Source organism: Calliphora vicina, chromosome 5 (genome assembly GCF_958450345.1).
Source record: "Calliphora vicina chromosome 5, idCalVici1.1, whole genome shotgun sequence".
Taxonomy (NCBI): Eukaryota; Metazoa; Arthropoda; class Insecta; order Diptera; family Calliphoridae; genus Calliphora; species Calliphora vicina.
Window position 1 is genome coordinate 102,801,350 of NC_088784.1, and position 26,844 is coordinate 102,828,193.

Consider the following 26,844-nt stretch of genomic DNA (forward strand, 5'->3'; position numbering starts at 1 on the left):
TCTTAAAGAAAACTTAAACCAATATGTATATATTAGGAAATTAAAATTGTATTATTTATTTATTTTTTATGTTCTTAAAGGGTCAATTGTTAAAATATGTATATAGGAACGTATATACTGTTAATAGTCAGGACTAGCATATTATATACAGTAATAAGTCGAATGGAAAATAATTGAAAGGGCACTGCTACACATTCAATATATATTGACCGCGATACAATATCGCGATATTTATTGAACGTGTAGCATGCAGTATTGATGGGTCGCGATCCAAATCGCAGACTAACCTAATTTTGTGTGATCCATTACAACGGATCGCCAAAAGAACTGTTCATCTTTTGAGGCCAAGAACGAATAAAGTCAACATCGGATACTCTGTTCAAAAGTAAAGCGTATCTCAGAGAGAGCGTTCTGCATCGATCGAAACAAATAGTAGACGGACGGGGCACGGTCTGGACTATAAAGCGGGAGAGGCAAAACTTCCCAATCACTTCATTCTAAATAGTTTTTAACAGGTATTGCAACATGTGGCCGAGCGTTGTCATCATTGAATATTACGGTTTCATGTCTGGCCGCATATTCTGGGCGATTTTCGCTTCAAACGAATCAATTGCGTTCGGTACAGTTTCCCGGTGATGGTCTGGTCAGATTTCAGCAGCCTTTTGCTCCCACCAAATACATAGCATTACCTTAGCGTCATCGATATTTGGTTTTGGTGTCGATTCGGCTGGTTGGCCATGCTTCACATACGATATCTTACTCTTCGGGTTATCGTAATGGATCCATTTTTCATCGCAATCATTGATTCGGTACAAAAATGATTTTCTTTTATAGCGTTCAAGCATCATTTCGGACATGCAAAATAGTATTTCAAGGTCTCGGCTTCAATTCGTATGGTACCCAATTTCATAGCTTTTGGATGAATCCTGCTGCTCGCAAACGTTTTGAAATTTCAGCTTCAGTAGCTGCCAATGATTGTACAAGCTCTTGTTGAGTTTTACAACAATTTTCATGGAGAAATGCTTTTTTGGCTGGCCTGGGCGATCTTTGTCTTCCGTGTCAAAATCACCACTTCTGAACCGAACAAACCATCTCTCGCACTCCCGATGGAACACATTCACTAGTGAGCAATTGGTGTGCTTCAGCGGCACTTTTTTCAAATTAAAGAAGTAAAGCAAATCCTCCCGCATATGACGCATTGTTGGCACTATAATGTTCAATAAATAAGTGAGAACAAATGACAGAATGTACCCTTCAAAATGACATATAAGTTATTAAAAACAAAAACCCCATTCAAAAGATACGTCATCTATTGTAAATTGTTCTTCACAAAATCCTGAAATTTCAAGTTTTTTATGATAAATGTTATTCAGGGCACACTTAGAAAGGTGAATGCATCACTACAACAAATACAACAATACAAAAACAACAGGTATTTTGTTTTTGTTAAAATGTAGGTGAACTGTCAAAGTTGCCTGTTGTTGTTTTTGCTTTTGGGTTTTTTGTATTTTTCGCCACAACAACCACAAGTGAATTGACAGTTCAAACTGAATAAAAAAAATAATCAGCTGTTTCATCGCAATCACCTTTCTAAGTGTGCCCTGATGTTATTCTTAAAATTGACAGGATACTTTTTTTTCTTTAAAATATTAATTCTCTAGTCTTAAGGTTTTCAATAATACCAAATACTTCAACATTGTGCTTATGTACATATATCTACCCTTTAGGAGAATCATAAATTTGCCCTAGATTTTCCCATTGGTTTTTCATGATTGAGGTCTGGCAATCGGGCAAAATCAAAACACTTGCCTCTTTGGATTGAAACCACTCGGTTAGAACATTAGATGATTATTTGGGGTCATTGTCGGACTGGAATGTCCTAAGTAAGACCATATTTTTCTCTATTATGAATACCCATAACTTGTCCGGCTCCACAGCACTATATTGGCTTCGCAAAACTTTACTTATTTGTTTATACGAATGTTCTCCCATCCTGCCTCTTAATTTGTATTTGAATTCATACGAAAAGAGAACAATATTCCATTTCAGCCTCGACCAGTTTAAATGTCCTTTAGCTAATACGATCAGTACGTTTTTTGTTATAAATAAGAGTTTTTTTTCGCGGCTGCGATAGTAACCAAGACTTATTTGCTGTTAACAATTCGAGAACTAATTTCCAATTTTATATTATTTATATCCTCCCGGGGAGTAGTTTTTGGGAACATATTTAAAGCTCTTGCTATGAATTTATATTTTCTTGTAGTAATTTTAGGAGGTCTTCCTCCTAAATATTAAGTTTTTTAAAACTTTAATCACGGAATATAGTTTTCAATAAAGTTTCCATTATATTATCTACCACTGTATGTAAAGCTATTAAAACATTGTCTCAATGATCTTAAGTATTTTTTGTTGTGTCCAATAACAAATTTACAAAATGCTGCATCATTTAAAAGTCTTCCAATAATACATATAGGCAAGCCCCTCTTATCACGAAAAAGTTTTTATGATTTCCAAAGTAAAACAAATTTGTTTTCATGCTAGCATTATGATTATATTTTGTTTACCCTCAATATTATAAGTCCTTATCATTTTCCAGTGACCCTAAAGCTGACCTTTGCTTTGTATACATTAACTAGTATTTCTTAGCAAATTATTATTTCGGAAGTTTTCACAGATTTCACAAATCAGTTTTAATCATAGCTTCAAGCGAAGCGTATCTTGTGACAAAATGTGGAGAATAAGTAAAAATATTGCGGCGCGTATAACGCCAAAGGCTCAGCAGCCGGCTGTCAAAACTGTACCTGTCCTGCAGCAACACTTGCGTTTTAGTTCAGCAAAGGCAGAAGTGTCAGTGCCTTCCTCAGCGGATGTTGTTATAATTGGTGGCGGTTCGGCTGGCTGTCATACACTGTATCATTTGGCCAAACGTGGCGTTAAAGCGGTTTTGTTGGAACGTGCCAAACTAACAGCCGGCACCACCTGGCATACAGCGGGTTTGGTGTGGCGTCTACGACCCAATGATGTGGATATACAACTATTGGCTAATTCACGCAATATGCTAATGCAATTGGAAGAGGAAACTGGTCTAGATCCCGGTTGGATACAAAATGGTGGAGTTTTTATAGCACATTCAGATGTAGGTCAAAGATATTGTGTTAAATTAAAAGAAAACTTTTTAAGAAAAAACGTTTCAATTCAATGAACAAAGTGATAACAGTGAATGAACAGAAAATAATACACTTTGCCATTTGATGCAGCAGAAATACTGATTATTAGATTTTATCATTTATTTTCGAAAGTTTAATGCCCTACTAACAAATGTGTGAAAAAATTATATAAACTTGTACTTCAAATACTTGGTGTGTACTGGTCAGATTTACAAGTTTTAGTTAGAATTAATCAGTAAAACAATAAAATATTAAGTATATTGACATTTTTAGTACGTTAAAGATTTTCTTTAAAAACTGCAAGTCCGACAAATTCTAAATGACTTCTATAATAATTATTTAATTCAATTTAAGATTAATTCACTAAAATCTTAATTCAGAATTAAAAAATGTCAGCAATTCATTCCATAGAACCATTCCTAACAAAACAAATTCAATTTTTTTTTATAATAAAATTAATTAATGTGCTGTTTTTCGATAGCGAACGAGTGCTTTAAGTGGACGTTTTACATGTATTTTGTTTTTGTTACAATAACAAAATACATGTTAAATTTCCACTCAAAGTACTCCTTCGCTATCGAAAAACAGCACATATTACTTTTGAATGGTAACATTTTATTAATTCAAATCTTATCCAATTTGAATGAAAATATTTATTCTTTATAAAATTGTTTGTTTTTAATCCTTAACAAAACAAATTTAAATAAAATTGTCTAAAGCTACGTTTCCGCATACACCGTAATCGGCACCGAAAACGAAATTCCATACATTTGTAGCGAAAAAAAGTTCGTTTCAGAAATCGGCAACGAAAATTGGGAACGAAACGGCACCGATCAGTAACGAAAAACCTGTCATTTGGGGCCGGAACGCAAACATCTTCAAGTAGGTTGTTTTCGGTGCTGTAGTAACTAAATTATTTTAATTATTTTTTTATTTCAAATTTAAAGCAAATAAAAATGAATAAAAAAATAAATTTTCTTTATTGGAAGAGGAAAAAATAATAGATTTTGTTAAAAATAATGGAATATTTAATTTCCAATTGACAACTTAAAAAATAATTTCGTTTCTGTTTTATGCCGCAACGCAACCAACTGAAACGAAAACAATTCAGAAACGAGACGGTGACGAACACCAACGATTTTCAGTTTCAGTTTTCGTAATCGGCGCCTTTTACGGTGTATGCGGAAACCCAGCTTAAGGCCTATTTGAAACCGATTTGAATCGAATAAAAATTGAATAAGGCTATTTTGTAATCCATTTGAATTAAAGAAAACTTGAATAAGGTATTAATTCTATAAAGAATTAATTATCAAAGGAATGAATAAAATACGTTTGAAGTAATAAGGAATTAAGCCTATGAATTAATTCGTAATGAATTCTTTAATTAAATGGTTAAGAGATTAACTTTAATTTGATTTTAATAATGGAATTATAAAGGCCCGCGGAAAATATTGGTTGCAATGTGGATCCATCGAGTTTCTGACAGAAGATAATGGGTGTATGACTTAAAAATGCGGAATTTTTGGCATTTATTTTGAATATAAGTTTATTCAATCCATATTTTCTCCAATATCGGATACTCTGTTCCAAAGTGAAGCGTAGCTCTGGACTAACTATAAAGACGGTGAGGCAAATCATCCCAACCACTTCATTTTAAATACTTTTGACAGGTATTGCAACATGTGGCCGAGTGTTGTCATGATGGAATATTGTGGTTTCATGGCTGGCCACATATTATGGGCGTTTTTCGGCCAATGCTCGCTTCAAACGAATCAGTTGCGTTCGGTACAGGTTCCCTCTGGTCAGATTTTAGCAGCTCTGTATTTTGGATCCACCAAATACAGAGCATTACTTTAGCGCCATGGATATTTGGCTTTGGTGTCGTTTCGGTTTGCTGGCCGGGCTTCACATACGATCTCTTACGCTTCGAGTTATCGTATTGGCTCCATTTTTCATCGCAAGTAATGATTTCAAACGAATCAGTTGCGTTCGATACAGGTTCCCTGTGATGGTCTGGTCAGATTTCAGCAGCCTTTTGTTACCAGAAAATACGGAGAATTACCTTAGTGCCATGGATATTTTGCTTTGGTATCCATTCGGCTGGTTGGCCGGGCTTCGGGTTATAGTGATGGATCCATTTTTCATCGCAAATAATGATTTGGTGCAAAAATTATTTTCTTTTAATGCGTTCAAGCATCATTTCGGACATATAAAATAGTCTTTCAAAGTCTCCCGGCTTCAATTTGTGTGGTACCCAATTGCCCTGCTTTTGGATGAATCCTGCTGCTCGAAAACGTTTTGAAATTACTGCCTGAGTAGCTTCCAATGATTTTGCAAGCTCTTGTTGAGTTTGACAAAAATCTTCATGGAGTAATGCTTCCATTTCTTGGTCTTTAACCTTTTTTGGCTGACCTTGGAGATCCCTGTCTTCCGTGTCAATCACCACTTTTGAATCGCACAAAACATGTCTCGCACGTTGAACTTTTTAGCTTTTATTTGATACCCATTTTGAGATCAAATATCAGGCCTGTCACAGAATTCCATTCCGATCGAAAGTGGAATTCATTCCAAAAATCGCTTCTTCATAAAAAGTGAAATGAAAATTTCTTTCGGAATGAAACCACTTTCAAAGTGGAATTGATATTTCTTTGTAATTACTCGTTTTTCTAAAATTTTTAATTAATTTCTTTACCAAAAACTTCACTTTTGTTTTAATATAAAAAACGCTGTCGAATTAAAATCAAAAATACAGAACAAAAACTACGGAATTGAAACCATTCCGAAAATATGTGTGACAGGCCTGTATATTTATTTTGTATAATTTTTTTAAACTTTTAATCCTTTGAAATTTAAAAGGACATCTGATCCGATCAAAAAGCTGAGTACGCAGTGTTACTATATATGGTCTCTACTTTTACGTGTACATATATATCGCACTCGTTCAACAATACTGTATTAACTCACTTTTTGCACGAAATCAACTAACAACATCAATATCTATCTACTGTAAAAATTTCAACGTATTCCGATTACTCTTTCATCTTGAAAACCACATTTGAGCCCATTTTCGTGATAATTAGTAACTACCTTGTATCAACAAAAAGGTATTATTTTGAGTTAATACAAAAATTTAAATAGAAATACATCGTATATTTTCATAAAAAAATGTATTATTTTGAATTGTATTCTAATTGAATTCAAGTTAAAAATAATAATATTGGTCTATTTAAAATTGGTTGTATTTTGAGTTGATACTGTTTTGTTGATAAAATAATACAAAAAAATATCGAGAAGTTACAGAAAAATGGTAGTAACTCAAAAAATAGATTTATTTTGCAATAATTGCAAAATTTTTAAAGAAAAACAATGTAAATATATTTTCAAATGGAATTTGCTTACTAAGATGTATTAGGATTTTCAAACTCTCTTAAAATTTAATCACAAACTGTTTTTGTCCTCTACTGAAAATTTTAAAATTTTGAGTTAATACAGTATTGTTGAACGAGTGCGATATGGTTTAATATTAGAAAGAAAGTTTTCTGGTTTGCTTCAACTGATATTTTTTAATTATGAATTAAGATTTTATGAAATTAAACTTAAATTTAATAAATTAATTTGAAGATTATGTACATACGTATGTAATAAGTTCAAAACATGTCAACTCTAACTAACCATTATTTTCCATTTCTTGCAAATACAGACTCGTTTAGATGAATACAGACGTTTGGCCACAGTGGGAAATGCTTTGGGCATTGAGAACTATGTGCTTACCCCCGAAGAGACACAAAAAGTGTTCCCCCTTTTGGATCCTAAATCATTTATTGGTGCTTTATATTCACCCGGAGATGGTGTTGTAGATCCAGCCATGTTGTGTACCGCTTTAACGAGAGCTGCTGGTAAAAATGGCGGTAAAGTGATTGAGAATTGTCCAGTAGATGATTTGGTGGTGGAAAATACTGGCCGCGGCAAAAAGATAGTGGGTGTTCAAACACCTTATGGTACAATTAAAACAGACACTGTAGTCAATGCCACCGGTGTTTGGGGTAGAGATTTGATTGAGAAACATGGTTCATTTTTGCCATTGATACCCATGAAACATGCTTATATATTATCGGAATCGATACCAGGCGTTAGAGGTCTGCCCAATATACGTGATCATGATTATTCCATATACTTTAGAATACAAGGTGATGCCATACAAATGGGTGGCTATGAACCAAATCCTATTTTATTGGATCCAGTGGATAAAGATTTTCATTTTGGTTTGTACGATTTGGATTGGTCCGTATTCGATGCTCATTTAAATGGTGCCGTTAAGTTGTGTCCTTCTTATGGCAATTATGGTGTCAAGAGTACTGTTTGTGGTCCCGAGTCATTTACACCCGATCACAAGCCCTTGATGGGACCTGACACGGTTATTAGCGGTTTAATACACAATTGTGGTTTCAATTCGGCTGGCATGATGTTTGGCGGTGGTTGTGGAGAACAAACTGCTCTGTGGGTTATTAATGGCAAACCAGACTTGCCCATGTTTGGTTTTGACCTGAGGCGTTTTACGGACAAACAGAGTAAAGCTACCCAATGGATTAATGAAAAGTCCCACGAAAGTTATGCCAAAAATTACAGTATGGTATTTAAGTATGATCAACCTTTGGCTGGACGTGATTTCCAAAAGGATCCTTTGCACGATGACATGCTGTCTTATAATGCCTTCATGGAAGAGAAACAAGGTTGGGAGCGTCCGGGATTCTTTTTACAAAAACCCGCACCCGTCTTATCATACGATTGGTATGGTAGCTATGGCAATGAACGCCATAAAGATTGCCCGTATGAAAGTGTTTTGGATGGCGATTTAAAGTATGGCAGTCTTTCGGAACATCACAATTTGGTAGGTATAAAAGGATACCAGCAATTTTATTGTTTAAATATTTGACATACAATTTTGTTTACTTTCCATTTCATGTGCTGTCTCGATTTTTACGTGGTGCGTGCCACATTTTATGATTTTATTGCTCTTATTGTGTTATTCTTACGCAAAATTGTGTGATATTTGCTTAACCACGGATTGCGGATGTTGATTTGTTTTGTTTTCTCAATTTTCAACAAACGTACGACTGACATAACACAACTGCTGCTACCGGCTGATGTTTGCTCCTACTGTCTGTGTGTTTAAATTTACATGTCTTCTCTGGTCCAACACAACACAATACATATTGTACGTAATGTGTAGATTGGTGAAGAGGCCATGGCATGCCGTAATAATGCTGTGGTATTCAATATGAGCTATTTTTGTAAACTCTATTTGGAAGGACCCGATGCCCAAAAGGCGGCGGATTGGATATTTTCAGCAAACACTAATCGCGATGTTAAAAAGTAAGTTTCTATTGAGAAATTCTATTAAAAATGAGTTCAATTGCTAATACAAAGTTATGTTTATATCAGCATTGCCAAGGTGATAACATCATTCAATTGTAGATTTAATTTTTTGTGTTGAAGGCCATCATTATTAATATTTTGAAAATTTAAGCTGCCATCTACTTATTTTTGCAGTTTTTGCGTGTTTATTTTATATCATAAAATCTATATTCTGTAGTATAAAAAGTTGCTTCCCAGCAACTACAGTGTGAGAGGAAACTGTAGCACGATATTTATTAGTAAATTTGAATTAGTTTTTTTTATAATTGATTTTGGTTCTCGGGATATTTTAGAATAACTTGAACGAATTTTACAGTGGTTGGTTAGGTTCCATGGGCAGCCAGTCGTCAAGCAGGTTACTTGGGCCCATTAAAAACTGATCCCATTGTGATACTCAAGAGGCAAACAGCAGGGTATTTATAAATCGGTCATTGTCTCCGAGGTCAACCAACCAGATTCTCTGATGAAGTAGTGGATTCGTGTTAGATTCATCCTTGATAGCTCATCTAAATACGATAGCAATGGGATTCCGATGATATGTTTTCACAAGTTTGTCAAAGCTGGGCATTGGCAGAATAGATGGGACACAGTCTCCTCCTCCTTTTCGTTATGACAGCTTCTACATTAGTTGTACCGTATGCCCCGTTTTCTAGCATGTGTCCCAATTGTACAGTGTCCTGTAATAAAGGGAACAATTAGCCCTATTTGCTCGCGACGGAATTTCATAAGTAGATTCATCCTGCCGGCATCATATACGAGCCAAGTTGACATCGTTATAACACAGGTTGGTTCATTGGTCCATCTGTTTTGTGCAGTCTCATATAGTCTCTGCTGTACAAGATGTTTTTTTTAGCAAGGGAAATACCAGAAAATGGATCATCCATCATCGCATCCCTTTTGGCCAATTCATCTCCTATACAATTACCCTGATTTCTATCGTATCCGGCGAGTCATATAAGCATTATCCTAGAATGTCTCGCTATCTCATTTACCTGGTTACGTTTTAACTAATAGTTATACTGACAGTTTTCATACAAAAACAATTTTAACCGACAGTATAACTATTAGTTAAGACATAACCAGACTTCGTGTTAATGGGGGTTAGAGATACCCGGCATTCCTCGGTTAACCTAGATGTCGTGAATGCTCCCGCAATTCCGTTAACAGCAGTATTGCTATCAGTAAATATACATATGTCTCCAGATATTCGAAAATACCTCACCCAGTTTAATAGCAAAAATTTCCGTCTGAAGAGCAGTGTAGATGTTAAGAAGTCTAAAGTAGGATTTTGGTAACCAGTTTCAAATAGTAAAGAGTGCCTTAGAGGAAGTAGACCACCATAGAGCTTGTTCAACGGCCTTCCGGTAAGTGGCATTCTCCAAAGCGTACCAACACACTAGTACTCCACAAAACAAGTTGGATTTAACAACTTCTTTGAAGATCCAATTGATACCATTCGGCATAATACCTAAGTTAGTATCAATTGCCCTCTTGCATGATTAGATGGCCACATATGCCTTATTAATCCTGTTCTGAATGTTCAAATTCCAGGATAATCTTTTATCTAGAATGATGCCAAGGTACTTTGCATTACCCTGATCTCAAAACTAATTCCATTCAGATCTTGTACCTCCTAGTGAAGAGAACCAGTTCCGTTTTTCGGGGGGTTCACACTAAGTCCACTCGAAACACTTCACTCACTCAGTGTACTTAATGCCAGTTTTGATCCGTCTGCTATCCATTTTGAGAAGCGGAGTATTCATAGATATATTGCACAGAAGTGGAGATAATACACCTCCCTGCGGGGTGATAATGAAAACGTTTCCAAATATGCAATAAATAGGTCACAATCAAAAAAACAATAATTTGTATCTGTTTAGCTGAAAGCTGCGTGAAGGGGGTAAATGCTGGATAAATTGGAAACTCTCAAACTCTCTGAGCCGAAACAAAATCGTTTAGATTTTGTACACAGAATAATTTAACAAACAATATGAAATGAAAAGGAATGAATATGAAATGAATATGGATTCTTACCAATAAGGAACAATAGGAGTAGGATAGCGAAGTGAACAGTTCAAAGTTTGATTTGTATCTCGCCGAAAAAGAAGTATTTACGCCCCTTTGCGATTAATTTAGAACTAAATGACAAGTGGAAGTATACTGCAACACATAGCATTATGCATTAATATATGTTGAGGAATAATAGGAATTGCAGGGAAATGAGGAAAATCGCTAAGTGTTGTTTCAATAAAGAATTCATTACGAACTTATTTGTAGGCATAATTCCTTAAAACAATTTTTTCAATTAATCTTATAAATGATTAAATGCAAATCAAAAACAAAACTGAATGATGAAGAAATATGTTATTTTCAAAATACGTATTTAAGGGTCTAGATCTGATATAATTTAATTTGCAAATTTCTCCTTTTTTTCCTTTATTTTAGAACCGTTTACACTTGTGCTCTTAACAACTCTGGCGGCGTAGAAGCCGATGTAACCATATCAAAATTAAATTCCGGCTCTGGTGCTCCACATGATCCTAAATTCGAGGGACAAGGCTATTATATTGTAGCTGGCGGTGCCTCAGCATACTACACATACACCATGATGGCCGATGAAATACGTAAACAAGGTTTCAATTGCACTGTACGAGATGTTACCGCCGACATGGGAGTCATTTCCATACAAGGTCCCAAATCAAGAGACATTCTACAAAACATTGTTCAATGTGAACTTACAGATGAGAATATACCGCCCAATGCCACAGTATTAACTCAATGTTCGGGCTATGATGTTCGGCTGTTGCGTGTTAGTTTTGTTGGAGAACTCGGCTATGAATTGCATGTACCCAAAGAGTATTGTTCAAATGTCTACAAGGCTTTGATGAAGGCTGGAGAACCACAACAATTAAGAAATGCTGGCTATCGTGCTTTATATTCGTTGAGTAGTGAAAAGGGTTATCATTTGTGGAGTTTTGATTTGAGACCCGATGATACACCTTTAGAAGCTGGTCTAGGTTTTACATGCCGCAAACAGGGTGTGTACAAGGGCAAAGAAGCTATTGAACGTCAGCGTAAAGAGGGCATCGAAAAACGTTTGGTATATTTAACACTCGACGAGCAAGTACCCATTTGGGGTTTGGAAGGTGTCTATAGAAATGGCCAACCTGTTGGTTTCCTGCGCAGAGCTGAGTATGCCTATTACTTGGGCAAACCTTTGGGACAAACTTACATACAGAGAACAGATGGCCAGAAAATCGATAATGAATTTATTAAATCGGGTGAATATGAAATCGATGTTCTGGGAAAACGTTACAAGGCGAAATGTCATATGAGAAGTCCCTTCGATCTAGAGGGCAAGCGTGTCTTAGGTAAATATTAACAATAAGAAGAAATAAGATGAAATAAAAGAAATAAAGACTTTTTTTTAAATATATTACAAATATTTATTTCATATTTTAATGACCTGCAAAGTCTCTCCAAACAAACTATGTGTATTTTGAATATTCTAGGAACTCAAACCACAGCTAAAGTAGTGTAGTGTATTGCAGTGTGCAGTAGTGTTTTAAAGAGACAAAACAATAAAATCATAAAGAGGTAGACCAATGTGTTAAGTGTTTGACACTAAATAATTATTATCCTGCAGCGCAAGGAAAATGACCTTCACACTGCAGACATACAGACATACATTTACATATATTTAATACTTGAACATTTGAATTAATTACTAAACTACAGTAGACATAAGTACAACTTAGGTTTCTTAAGGGTTTTAGTTAAAATTTATTAAAATTCTTTTCATTGCATTTTGAGGAAGAGGAGACATAATGTCTGGTCTGTTTTTGTTTTGGTACCAACAGTTGTAAAATATATAAAATATATGACTTAATTAATAATAATTGAATTGTTGTGACTTTAAAAAAAAATAATAAGTGTTTGTGTGTTATTTCTAAGAATTAGGGTTTCATGTTGCAGCACCAGACAATAAGTCGCCTTAAATTGTTACAAGTGCTTTACGAAGGAAATATACATATTAACTAAAGGCGTATTTGTTTTGCTTTGCATGCATCACACACGTTCATTCATTCATCCATTCATTTATTCATTGGTACACCATTCTACAGGTTATGTTACCGAATACAATGTTGCTTCAGAGGCACTTGTGGAATGCGTGTTTAGATATTCTTCAATAGTTTCCTCTAATGATTTTTGAAACTTAAACATATCACGCATTTTATTATTTAGACGACAGACTACACCAGCTGATGATATATTCCAGTTCCAGCAGATCATATCACAGTTTAACACTTTCAAATCTTCTCTTAACGACACGATATTCTAGAAAGGAAACCAAAAAAGATTTTTGTTAAGCAAATTTATATTTTTATTGTTATCCAGTTAATTTTTACAGTTTCAAGCTAAAATATAAATAAAATATTTAATGGCATTTGTTACAAAATTATAAAGATTAATGTTGTGTGATTTAACTTGTATTTTGATCCATAGAGAATAGCATAGAGCGGAAACTCTCCTGTCAAATACCTAACTCAGTTGTCAGAAACCTAAGTGGTGAGAATGTATTAGTAGAAAAAACTATGTGAAAACAAAAACAACACTAGTATGTGTGATTATTTTGAGTGATTTTTTTGTTTGAGTTTTTTCCTAGTTTCCGCTCTATGTTTCTCTATGTTTTGATCTTTTAATCATAACATTTTTGAAGATGAACTTTTTAAATTCGAGATTATGTGATAATGACCTTTGGCAATTTAAGTTTAGTAAGAATAAATCATTAAAATACATATATTGGGTGTATGACATAAAAATGCGAGATTTACAATAGATGGTATATCTTTTGAACCCAGTTTTTGTTTTTAATAACGTACATGTCATTTTGATGGGTCATTTATTCTCATTTACCCCCATTTCCTCAATCTCCGGTTATTTTTTATTGTGACGATCTACTGACAATTTTCATACAAAAATTACGAAAAACGATAATCCGAGATTTAGAACATTTAGTTATTTAAACAACATTTAAACAAAAAATAATTTCAGTGAATTTATCAATAATTTGGAATTAATCAATACTACCACAAAGTTTTTTTTTTTTTTTGCTTCGAAAATTTCGAATATTATGTCAACAAAGCGTCATATGCGGGAAGTTTTGCTTGAAATGTTTAATTTGAAAAAAAAATGGTGAATGTGTTTCATCGGTTTCAACGTGCTAGAGATAGGAAGACAAAGATCGCCCAGGCCAGCCAAAAAAGTTTGAAAACTAGAAATTGAAGGTATTACTCCATGAAGATTGTTGTAAAACTCAACAAAATCCTTGAGAGCTACTTTAGCAATAATTTCAAAACTTTTGCGAGCAGCGGGATTCATCTAAAAGCGAGGATATTGGGTAGCATTGGAATAGAAGCTGAGAGACTTTTAAAGAAGATTTTGTATATCTGAAATGCTGCTTGAACGCTATAAAAGAAAATCAGTTTTTCATCGAATCATTACTTGCGATGAAAAATGAATCCATTACGATAACCCGAAGTAAAAGACAGTATGTGAATCTCGGCCAACCAGCCGAATCAACACCAATGTCAAATATCCATGTCGCTAAGATAATGCTCTGTATTTGCTGGAACCAAAAGGGTCCTATCTATTATGAGCTGCTGGAATCTGACCAGACCATCACAGGGAACCTGTACCGAACACAACTAATTCGTTTAAAGCGAGAATTGGCCGAAAAACGCTCAGAATTTACGGCCAGACATGAAACCGTAATATTCCATCATGACAACGCTCAGCGACATGTTTCCATACCTGTTAAAAAGAATTTAAGACCCACGCTGGGACACGCTTCACTTTAGAACACAGTATCTGACATTGGCTATATTCGTTAATGGCCGGTATTTTGGCTCGGAATCCATATGTTGCCAGAAAGATGGGAAAAGGTCATAGCTAATAATGGCCAATTTTATATTGTACAAACGTATCAAAATAAAAGCTACAAATTTGAAGATCCCAGATATCTTCGGATCCAACTCTTCAATAGTTCTGTCAGACATGCTTTCGAGAAGTTTCCTATTTAAAATCAGCAAATGGCTGAGATATGAGGAAAAAACCAGGACAACATCGATTTTTTACCTATTTTTGACCTACATCTGGATTACTAAGTCATTAATATAGACAATATTTTTAACCCGAATTTTTTTTTTCACCAAAAAAAAATTAAAAAAACAAAAATTTTTTTTTAAAATTTAAAAAAAAAATTTAATTTTAAAAAAAAAGTTTAAAATAACAATTCGAAAAAAAAAATCCAAAAAATTAAAAAAACAACTTTGGAAAAAAATAAATTTTGTTTACCTAAAAATATGTAAACTTTGTATTTTGAAGTATAATTTGGTGAAGGGAATATAAGATTCGGCACATCCGAATATAGCCCTCTTACTTGTTCTATTATAATGTAGAAACCACAAAGGGGAATTCAAAGGTACATTTAGAAAAATTATTTTAGACACATATCCACAAAGAAGTACTTTTTTCCAATGGTACTTCCTGAGTTTTTTAAATAAATTAACCTTGAAACATAAAAATAGGCCCATATAGTTTCTAAAGTTAATACTTACCGCGGCTACTGTATAGTCAATACTATTGATTTCCAAACCATTGATAACAATCAAATGGATACCATCTTTTTGGTAGAAATTAACAAATTCTACCACCTTTTCCTTAAGATATTCGGCTGAGGCAAAGTCTAGCTTTTGTTTAACATCAACCATGCCAAATTCATAATCCATTAACTAAAATAAGAAAGAAATTTAATATTATTACATAGCTAAATATATATTAAGAAATTACAACCAACCTTTTGTGTATACAACCATATCTGGGGCCTAGCACTGCTATATAAGATATAAGAGATATTGGCTGCAATACCACATAAAATACCATATTCTAAACTCCAAAATAGGCATATAAATAGAGTAACCAAAAAGGGAAAGAAATCCTTCTCTGTTAAATAAAACAAAAAAAAAATAATTAGTTAAAGAATTTCTTTAATATTCCGCCCAATTATGAATAAATATTTTCTCCGGGAGTTTTTTTCCCTTTTCCCATTATTCCTATTCAAATTCAATGGGAAAAAACTCCCGGGGAATTTTTAGTCATAATTGGGCTGATGTTTAATGCCAATTACTTTTAGATTTCCAAGTATCACGAATTTTCTCCACCTCCACCAGGGAGATCATGGCTGCGATTATAATAGCCGATAAGGTAGCTTTTGGTATATAATAAAATGTTTGGGTTAGGAAGGCTAAAGCCATTAACACTAAGGCTCCAGTTACCAGGCCACCCAAAGTAGTCTTTACACCACTGGCATTGTTTACGGCCGTGCGTGTAAACGAACCGGTAACCGGCATGGAAGAAACAAAACTACCCATTATATTGCACATTCCCAAAGCAATCATTTCCTGTGAGGCATTAACAATTCGTCCCTTGGCTGGAAAAGGAAATTCTGTATTAATATTCTTTACATTCTTCCAACATCTATGAATTATATTTGTACTTACAAAATGCTTTAGCTATAGCTACCACTTCCAATATGGCCACCAAGGGTATGGAAGCAAACGATCCGCCGACTGTATTTAACATTTCCTTTAATGATACTTCGGTACCGTTAATAGTGGTGCCATGAAGAGGTACACGAAATGGAGGCAAACCTGCGGTAACATTACCCGTTACTCTAAAGGGTTGTGAGCCATCGCGGCTTAATATGTATGCCAAGAAAGTGCCTATAATAACGGCCATTGAGTTACGTGACAATGAGACATATTTCCAAAATGTGCGATTTCCAAAGGGTATATCCTTGGCTTTCTAAATCATATGTATTAAAACATGTAGACTTATCAGTTAAACTCTGTTAAAATGTTTCTCTCTATTGTGTACAAACCTTCATAGCCAGCAAAAAGATTAAGGAAACAATTCCTAGAGATGCATCATTCCAACCTATTGAATTTAAGTGCGTAAAGAAATGTTTCCAAGCTGGTATCAAATCATTAGAAGGTGCCTTTATGCCAAAGATATTATTAATTTGGGCACTTCCTATTGTTATAGCTGCCGCCGTGGTGAAACCTTTTTTAAAGAAGAAAGAGCGTTTTAGAGATAATATCAATTTTGTTTTCCAAAGTTCAGCTTACCTATTATAACGGGTATTGATATAAAACGCACCAACACCCCCAGATTTAATAAACCCAATATCAATACAATACATCCAGCGAAGAAGGCAATCATAGCAGCATATTCTGGACTTAGCACAGCATATGGATGAACCATTAAGGCCATAATTGCAGTGGTAGCTAAAAAATTTAATTGAAGAGCAATTTAAATTGAAATAAAACTGAGAAAAACTTTTTTCATATCCAGCCAATTGGCTTTAAGAATTAGATAATTTCATGGCATTAATGTTTAAGTACGATTTCGGGCATGTGGCCGCCACTAGTGCGAGCATGGGGTAACCTGAAGATCCAATTTTCACACACCATTCGCAGTAAATCAGACTACGTTTCATCATTCACTCTTGATCGTGTCTAGTTCATCTGCATAGACCTGGGACTTTACATCTCCCCAGAGAAAATAATCTTATGAGGTCATATCACATGAACGAGGTGGTCAAGTTAATAAGTCCTTTTCTAGAAATTATTCGTTCGCCAAATGTTTCTCTCAGTAAATTTAATGTACTGTGATATGTGGTACTATCTTGCTGAAACCATCAATCATTCCGCAATGGATTGCTACATATGGCAATTTGCGGTCTACATAACGCAAGTTTTATGGACGCAATAAAATTTTACAATTGCAGCATTAAATATTGCTACGTGGAGACTTAGCATGTCTACAAGATAATTCATCCATTTGACAGCTAATTTAATTTCAGGATTTTCTTTCTACATTAAAACAACGATAAGTTATATTTTTATACCATTCAGCATGAGTGGTAAGGGTATATATTAAGTTTGTCATTCCGTTTGTAATTTCTACATTTATCATTTGGACCGTTATATATAGAGATGTCGATATAGCCATGTCCGTCTGTTCCGGCTCGGTTGCTATTTAAAATCGACAAAATCTAGCCACAAATGGCTGAGACATAATGGAAACTGGTAGAACCTCGATTTTTGGCCTCTTTTTGATCTATATCTGGATTACTAAGTCATTAATATAGACAATATGGATATCTAATGATAGATATTTAAAAGTCCATTGCAACGATGTATATAAGGCTATAGTAAGTTGGACCTACAATGGGTCAAAATCGAGAAAAATATTTTTTAACCCGAATTTTTTTTTTCTTCAAAAAATTTTTTTGTCATAAATTCTTTTTAAAAAAAAAATTAGAAAAAACTTTTTTTAAAAATATTAAAAAAACTATTTCAAAAAAAAATTTTGAACAAAAAACTTTAATTTTGTTTACCTAAAAATATTTAAACAAATTTATTTTAAAGTATAATTTTGGTTTATGTAGGGAAATATGTGTGACATAGACTGAAAATTAAGCAAATTACTAAACTTCAATATAAAAGTTGAAAGTTTTCGAACGTTTCTTTACTACAACATACTCAAATTTAATTTAAGTATTTGCAAAAAAAACTACAATAAGTAGTATGTAAATAATTTATTTATTTATTTAAAAACTGTTTTATTTTTTTTAAATAAAGGTAACGTTAAAAAACTTGAATTACAAAATTTCCTATGCAAATAACTCTTATTTAAATGAAACACGTGTAGCATTGAAGAAGACACACAAAATAGTGACGTAAAATAGACAATGTCCGGTTTGACATGAAATTAGTCATGCTTGAAAAACCAAACATTGTTTGGCCTCTAATTTAACAGAAAAGTATAAACATAATTTACGCAATTTATATAAAAACAATGACTTGGCATTTTTGTTTTTTTTTTTCTTCATCTTTCTTTAATTAACTAACAGCTTTTGCTGTTAACTTACCTATGGTGACATCTTTGCAAGATCCAAAAATAATGTACATAAACGAACCCATAAATGCCGAATATAAACCATATTGGGGTTCCAAACCAGCCACAACACCATATGCTATGCCCTGAGGTATCATTGTTAGACCCACCGTAAAACCGGCAATAAAATCTGAGAATAGAAAGCTTCTTTCATATTTGGGCAGCCATGAGATAATCGGAAATTTCTTTGATATTGTGCAGCAGTCTTTGGCGGCAACTTTTAAAGCTGAACCAACATTTGGCAATTTTTCCTTATACAAATTTCCTGTTAAAAAAAATAAAAGGTAATACATAATTAAATATTAATATAAATTCAAATTATTATTTTGAGAGTGTAATAGATAAATACACATAGATCAGAAACTCTTCTGTCAACGACCTAACTCAGTTGTCAAAAACCTAAGTGGTGAGAATTCAGTAGTAAAAAAGACTATGTGAAAACAAACAAAAAACACTCAGATGTGTGATTATTTTGATTTTTTTCTAGTTTCCGCTCTATGTGTATTTCTCTATGATACAAACATTTTATTTCTACAAACAAAAAACCGGTTAAGGTTTTTTGTTTGTATGAATTTTTAAAGATGGTATGATTTGGCAGTAATTAGTCTTTCAATCTTTATCTTTGTTTTCTTTTTTAATTATGGGATTTGTAAACCACAATATAAAATATTGTCTAGTCGCCTAGCCTGTAAAATGACCTATTTGTAATTTTTAGAAAAAGTTTTTATTTGACAATTATTTATCACCTATTATGAAGTATTCAGTGGTTGACAATACCACCGCCATATTTGACTGTCATATTTGTGTACTTGGGATCCAGACTCTTTCGCTTCGACCGTATTACGTATTCTCCCATCATTGCCTCTTAAATTGTATTTGCATTTATCCAAAAAGAGAACAGTCACTGTATTTCCAATGACACTGTTCACCTGAATAATATTTGTACAAAATTTGGTGCTGAATTTAAAAATTAAACCCTAATATCAAATATTACCTTGATATCAAGCTATAAATTTGTTTACTCATCGGGCAATTTCTTGTCCACAGATGAATTTTTCTAGTGTGGACAGGACCAGAACATTGACAAGACAAAGTGGTGTGCGCACACAAAATTGTTCGCTGAGTGAATAAATTGATCGCTAGTCAAGACGGGGCTATATCGTCGTCTTGCCTGCAAAAATATTTATTATATGATTCTAGAACGTTTTTTTGTTTCTTCTATAATATTTCTTAAAAACTAATGAAACTTACAATATTTCAATATATTTTTACTCCTTTTATTCAAATTTCTACAAAAATATTAGTATTTAAGTTCACTTCCTGCACTATACTTAATTGAAATAAGTTAATTGTATTAATATATTGTTACGTTTTAACCTTTTCAAAACGTTTGGTTTATTTCCTTTAAATAAACCGGATACTTTTGATTGCAAATAAAAGCCGTTTAGTAGTTTGAAAATTGTAACAAATCTTTATTTCTTTAAAATGTACAACAACAACAGAATTAAATAGCCACTCAATGTTTTTTTACACATGTTTATAAATTCTCAAAATTACAGACCCAATTTATAATGTACACGAATTTACTTGAAAAAAACAACACACTTTAAGGCACTCAGTTGATGTTTATTCGAAAAGCGTATCTGATAAACTCACTCACGACTGCAACCTCTGCCACTATTTATAACACTGCATTACCATCTAGAAAGCTCTATTTCTACAACGTTCTTTAACTGAATATTCGAATTCGAATATACGGTCGCAGCAAACAGCGTTGCCAACTTACGATCAATGGTCAACTGAAAGCTTTTATTTAATAATGCCCACAGATATGTTACAGTTTGCTATTACAGCACTGTTATTTGAAAGCATTATGCTACTTTTAAATCAGCCCTTAAAATCGTTATATTTGAATTCAAGTACAATTTCGTAACAATATTTTATAATCCAATAAAATACACATATAGCAAGGAATTTGCCGGCTTAAATCCGTATAATTAATATAATATTCTAAAAATGTTATTGTATAATAACACTGAGGAAACCGATTTACCTATTTCTATATATAGTTTAAAATTTATTTTAAAAAAGTTCAACTCATAATTGGATTTGTGTCATTTTATAGAGAATATATTAAACAATGTTAAACATTTAAATTTGTTTTAAATAAAGTCACGTATTAAAGCAGTTTACCAAATGAAATAACCAACTTAATATGCCACCATATTTATGATGCTCACACTCCAAACTCGTCAAACTTGTTGAATTATTTAATTAACTGTTTTCAAACTACAACAATAACAATCGGAATTGTTTGGTTTTGTAGGAAACTCCCAAATGGATTTTTAATTTTTGAATCTTTCTTAAAAGTTTGCTAAATTTTATTTTTTTTAAATAATTTTTTTTTAATAATTGTTATTTTTCTGTGAGGTTTGACATTAAGTGTGCTTGTCAAATACTTCCATTTTGGCTGGAAGAAATATAATTACGTACATACATACATATTTATATATAAATAATTTAATTATGGTTAAATTATTTATAAAGCATAACAAATAATATATATACAAATGTCTGTGAATATTTTTAGAATATTGAAAATTGCACATGTCCACGTTTATTTTTCACACAATTAGAAACATTTTTATTAAGTAAAATATTTACGTTAATAAATGCAATAAATCTGTTAGTGCATTTGCAAATAAAATGATGCGTTAGTTGCCGAAATACCTTAGCATTCGATAAACTTTATTTATGTTTGTTAAAGGATTTGGGAATAAGCAAATTAAAAAATAAATTATTTGAGGAATACACTATTTTAATACAATATACTGTAAGTAGTAATTAATATTTAAATATTAACCTTATTGTTTGAATAAGTTTGTTGTTTTATAATTGAACGGAAACTCAAAATTTATGAAAAGGTAATAAAATTATAGATTATAACTTTGCTGCCAAACCATTAATTTTGTTTTAAAAAACTTCAATAGCAAAACACGTGTGATAAGCACTATTTTGTTCCAAGTCATAATTATCTCAAACAAATACAGGAAAGAACTAAAATATTATAAATCATCAATTATTTCAATACTTATATATAGTAGGTGGGCTACTTTTAGGGAAAATCACTTTCTCTTTTTAAGTAATAAAACTGTATAACGTACAATTTATAATTCACTAAGATATCAGTAATAAAACATTCGAGATATATTTATAATTGTCATTACTATTTTTATAAATAAAATACCCAAATTTATAGATACTGTTGGTAACGGGAAACTCCTAACTAATTTTTAAAAATAACATAATCTTGAACATATTAAAATGTGAGCTTAAAAATCTAAAATAAGTAATGTTACTAGGATTTCTACGTCACATCAAAAAACTTCGGTGAAAAATTTGTAAAATAGATTTTCAACGCAAATCTTTATGGAGGCTGCCCTAGATATTTCGAATCGTTCATGAGCTACCGAAAATGTCTAAAATACAAAGTTTCTAAAGCACTGTGCAGCGGTAACGATATTCGCTCCGACTTAAATGATTAATTAAGTTTACAAACATTATAAAGAGAGTGAAATAAGTAATACTATATTAATTTTAATTCTACATATCGCTCATTTGCTGCAACAACGTCATAATTCAAAAAAAGTCGTTTCGAGAAAAACGACTTTGGATGTTTTATGACATTTTACTATTTCTTAAATAAATTTTCAACAAATCATGCGATTTCAGAAATAAAACCTGATTTAAACAATAGGTATTAATATCTTTCTAATCTGTATTTAACCCAAATTTTTACTTGTCAAATATACGAGAAAACATGAGTTTTAATTTTGACGTATACAACGAAAAAACACTCTCATATAAAAAATAATTGACATTTTTTAAAACTGATAAAACTATGAAAGACTAAAGAACGGCACATATTTTGTATTACTCAGTTCAAAACACCCGGATTTTGAGTTATGACTTTGTTGCAGCAAATGAGCGATATATATTTCCATTTTGGAAATAAAAATTTTTTGAAATCAAACAATTTTATTATCAATGTCACAGTCTATCACATTTAGCACTCTGATTTGTTTTTTTTATGCAAATAGTTGCGGATCACTCCAGTTAATCAGTTAAAAATTCACTTTTCGCATAGTTTTTGCAAAGTTATACGAATTTCATTGAGCGTCTTATATGTATGTATTCCTATTATTAACAATTATTGTAGAAAATTAATCAAATATTTATTCATTAAACTCCTCTAGTGTGTTCCTAAATTTTAAACAAAGTACAGTGAGCCGCAAAAGTGAGTATACACCAAAAATTATTGGATATTTTTTAAGATAATGAAAATTCTAAAATTTATCCATGATTAAAATTTTAAAGTTTCGGTTTGATAGAGATTGGCTTGAATAATATCTTTGGTTGTGAAAAATATAGATTTAAGTCGGACTATAATGATTTTCATGATCTTAAAAAATCAAAAAATTCGCTGCTGTTTACTCACTTTTGAGGCTCACTGTAAATTTGAATTTCTTCTTTAATTTAAATAAAATTTAATAACTGCCACACTTAAGCACCATAATTCAAAAACATGTCATTATCAACCACATATTTTGAGTATACACGCCCACTTATACTAATATAAACAAATAAAATGTCCGGATTATAATACATTCCCTTATTTAAAATTCAGGTCACGTTTTATGATTTTAATTCATCAATAAATACATTTTCGCAACAAAGATGAACATAGTTATTATGTATTAAACAGTTAATTTTATGCAACATCTACACACAGCCTCAAAAGTGATTAAACACCAGTGAAATTTTTAATTTTTTTAAGATAATTCGGACTATAATGATTATCATTCATTATAGTCCGAATTATCCCCCTGATTCAGAAATACGAATGGAAAACAATTTTAAAATTTTTGTATGAAAAACACTCAAAATCTATTTGAAAACTGAGTAATTTACACACAAAATTTTAAAATAAATATTCTGTCCGTGGTTCTGAATCAAGCCCTAAATCGTTTTTTCTGAACCGAATCTATTATTCAGCCCAATCTCCAATAAACCGAAACTTTTAAATTTTAATCGATGAAAAGATTTTAGGATTTTCATTATCTCAGTGTTTACTCACATTTTCGGAATCATATTAAATTTTATCTTGTTACCTATCTTTTACGCTTATCCTTTGTATTTCAAACAAATTCCAGGATAATTCGTTTTTTATAGAATTAACTCCTTATTGAATCATTAAAATTTTCTTTAATTCAAATCCATGAAAAAAATACATATATCGAATGATAAATCATAGAATAAATACATAGAAAGTAAGGAGAGAGAGAAATGTCTGGTACATGGCAATCCATTCTCATGAATTAGGGTTTTGTCAGAAGACTCGACAAAGGACTAAATTTTTATTGAATGTGAATTAACAATTTATGATTTTTTTTATATTTATCGGTAGGAAACATATACAATATTGGCATCATGTGAAAGAATTTTAAAAGACACTTTTAATGTCGTATAAATATGACTAAAAATATTCAATGTTTCGTAATTTTTTGGCAAATATGTTAGGTTTTTTTTTAATTTTTACATAGAATGATTTAAATTATTACGTTATAATATAAACCTCATATAAATTCACTGAAACGGATTCTCCTTTTTTTAAATACGAATTTTGTTTGAATTTTTCGAACCCTATTTTCTTACCGATATGATGTTAACTATATGTTCGAGTCAATCACAACAAACATTTTAGTTTAAATAAGCTACTTGTAATCATATAGCGTAACAGACGAGGCGAAAAAAACCCAAGTCTGTTGTCAAAAACCTAACTCAGACATATAATTTGTTGTATCTTTGTTTAACAAATCGTAGTGTCTCGCATGCAACATTTCACGAAAAAAAAGGATTTTTATTTGTCATGCTTTCTTTGTGATTAACATTGATCATGATTTTGTTTATTCATATTATAAAGTTTATTGATTTTCGACTTTAGATATGTTGTGTATTGGACATATTGCTAACATCAGATCGGGAAGAAAATGATTTCCAAAATTAAAATAACATTCGAACTAGATCGAATAGCAGCATAAGCTATTAAAAGTAGCATTATACAGTTCAAAATTGTTAAATATTTCTTAAGGCTCATATTTCGTTTATCAATATGCGTGAAATTACAGAACCGGGATTTTTTATTTATTTTTAAAAATGGTGGTATAATTTATTAATCAATTAAGAGGGTAACGCAATTAAATGAAACTTAATGAAACGGGAATGAATTTTCCCTGTTATATTACGAGAATAGCCATATTAATGATAACATTTTAATGTTAACTCCTGAGTTAAAATAATCTACACTCTGGAGTAGAAATTGTTGGACACTGGAGTAAAAATAGAGATATCCAAATTTTGAATCATATAAATACAAAAGAGAAAAAAAATTTATTTGCTGCAGAGTGGAGTACTTCATCATTTTAAACGTAGCTTAACGTTACAAACATTTATTTTGTACACAAGCAACATAATTATTTAAATTAATTAAATCTTTACTTAAACTTTCTCTTAAATTTTCAATGATTTTGCTTAAATATTCAATATATATAAAAGCTCTGCTCAATATAAGACACTTTGAAGATTTGAATGCATATCATTGTAAATAATATTATTAAAACTATTTAATTCAATTCTTAAGATTGCTAATTGCATAGTTTCATAAAATCAATTCACATCCGTTTTTTTTTTTTGTTCGATATCATTTTAAAAGGCACAACTACACTACAGCACACTGTTCCTAACCTAATACAATTTTATTGTTTTGGTTTTTTTATTTTTGTTTTTTTGTAAACAAAAATAGCTTATATGTACCATATTATTAGTATGTAGGTACTTTGTAAAAACAAGTGTTTGTTTTATAATTTTTAAATAAAATTTGCAATATTTTATTACTAACCATCAATATCAGTTGATGTACTAGTATTTTCACTTGTTCTCAGCATTATCGGTGATATTTACATTAATAACAAATTTGTTCGAACTTAATAAATAAAATACAATTTTAACTATTTCAAAGTCACGTATAGTAACGTTTCGGTTCCCAGATCAACGACAACTAAAAATTTGCACAAGGAAACATAGAGTTAAATAAATGAGAATTGTATTGTATTGTATTTATTTTGAATTCGACAAATTATAAACCACAATAAATAGTTGTTGATGATGATAGTAAAGTTAGTTAACAGTATTTAAGTTGGTAATAAATGATTTACGACGGTGGCAACGAACACCCCATAAAGTTATTTTGTAGACGGTGTTGAGTCGATTAAAATATTCATTCAGTTTATTTAATAATTTGTTTGTTTGCTAGCTTGCTTGCTTGCAATTTCTTAAATTTCAATACGAAATAGGTAATACTAATAGAAAAAGATCTGAACAGCACGTTGATGAAATGTTTACTAACACTTTATTTCTCTCTTTTGTTTTTATTTTGTCATCTTTATTATTTTATTACTTTTTGCTTGTTTGGCGAGTATTGCTTTTTTTATTTTCTAAAGTATAATATATACAATGATTACTCATATGGGTATTCATAGATTACAATTATTACAAACAGATTATAAATTTTACAATTGCATTTATTTTATAAGCAACGATTGCAATTACATTTATGTTATTCGAATCTCAAAATCCTTGTAAATTTTTTGAAGAATTTTTTTTCAATTTCCGTAAAAAATTTCGAAATCCTAATAAAAAATGTATTTCATATCAACCTTTGTCCTTTGGTAAATAAAATTTGGTTAAAGTCTGCCTCAATACCTCTTCAATGAGATATTTCATAAATATATTTTAGAACAAATTCTCACATTTACAATACTTCCTATTACATCTAAATGTGAATGGCCTTACTGAAAAGAAATATAATAAAGCTTTGCAAAACAATAAAACGTATTACAAGCATGAGAGTCAATTATTAATTGTTTGTTGTAATAAAGCTTTAAATTTATTAAATAAAATAAGAATTTGTAATGTGCTAAAGAAATTATTGACAAGCTTTTAGTGTTAACAATTATTCGTTTCTGACGATTAATCGATTGTACTATTGCTATTGTACTATAACATATAAATGAAACAAAAGCTAATCGGGGTTGTCATAGAATCCAATCATTGTCGGAATCGGTTTTGAAAACGACAAAAAAGGTACATTTATGAAATCTTATGAAATCCAATTTAATTT

At 31.8% G+C, this 26,844-nt stretch overlaps 2 protein-coding genes across 2 annotated transcripts; one reads left to right on the plus strand and one right to left on the minus strand.

The window, feature by feature from the left end:
* The first annotated feature begins 2,703 nt into the window (after positions 1-2,703).
* Positions 2,704-12,014, plus strand: Sardh (Sarcosine dehydrogenase). Its single transcript, XM_065514197.1, has 4 exons — positions 2,704-3,136; positions 6,868-8,055; positions 8,398-8,540; positions 11,028-12,014. The coding sequence occupies exons 1-4, from the start codon at positions 2,729-2,731 to the stop codon at positions 11,962-11,964; spliced, it is 2,676 nt and encodes an 891-aa protein (XP_065370269.1). The 5' UTR covers positions 2,704-2,728; the 3' UTR covers positions 11,965-12,014.
* On the minus strand, positions 12,004-25,781 carry LOC135962335 (sodium-independent sulfate anion transporter). Its single transcript, XM_065514198.1, has 9 exons — positions 25,564-25,781; positions 18,580-18,870; positions 16,772-16,930; positions 16,525-16,706; positions 16,145-16,448; positions 15,772-16,074; positions 15,442-15,587; positions 15,203-15,376; positions 12,004-12,920 (listed from the first exon to the last, which is right to left on the minus strand). The coding sequence occupies exons 1-9, from the start codon at positions 25,607-25,609 to the stop codon at positions 12,708-12,710; spliced, it is 1,818 nt and encodes a 605-aa protein (XP_065370270.1). The 5' UTR covers positions 25,610-25,781; the 3' UTR covers positions 12,004-12,707.
* Positions 25,782-26,844: the final 1,063 nt, after the last annotated feature.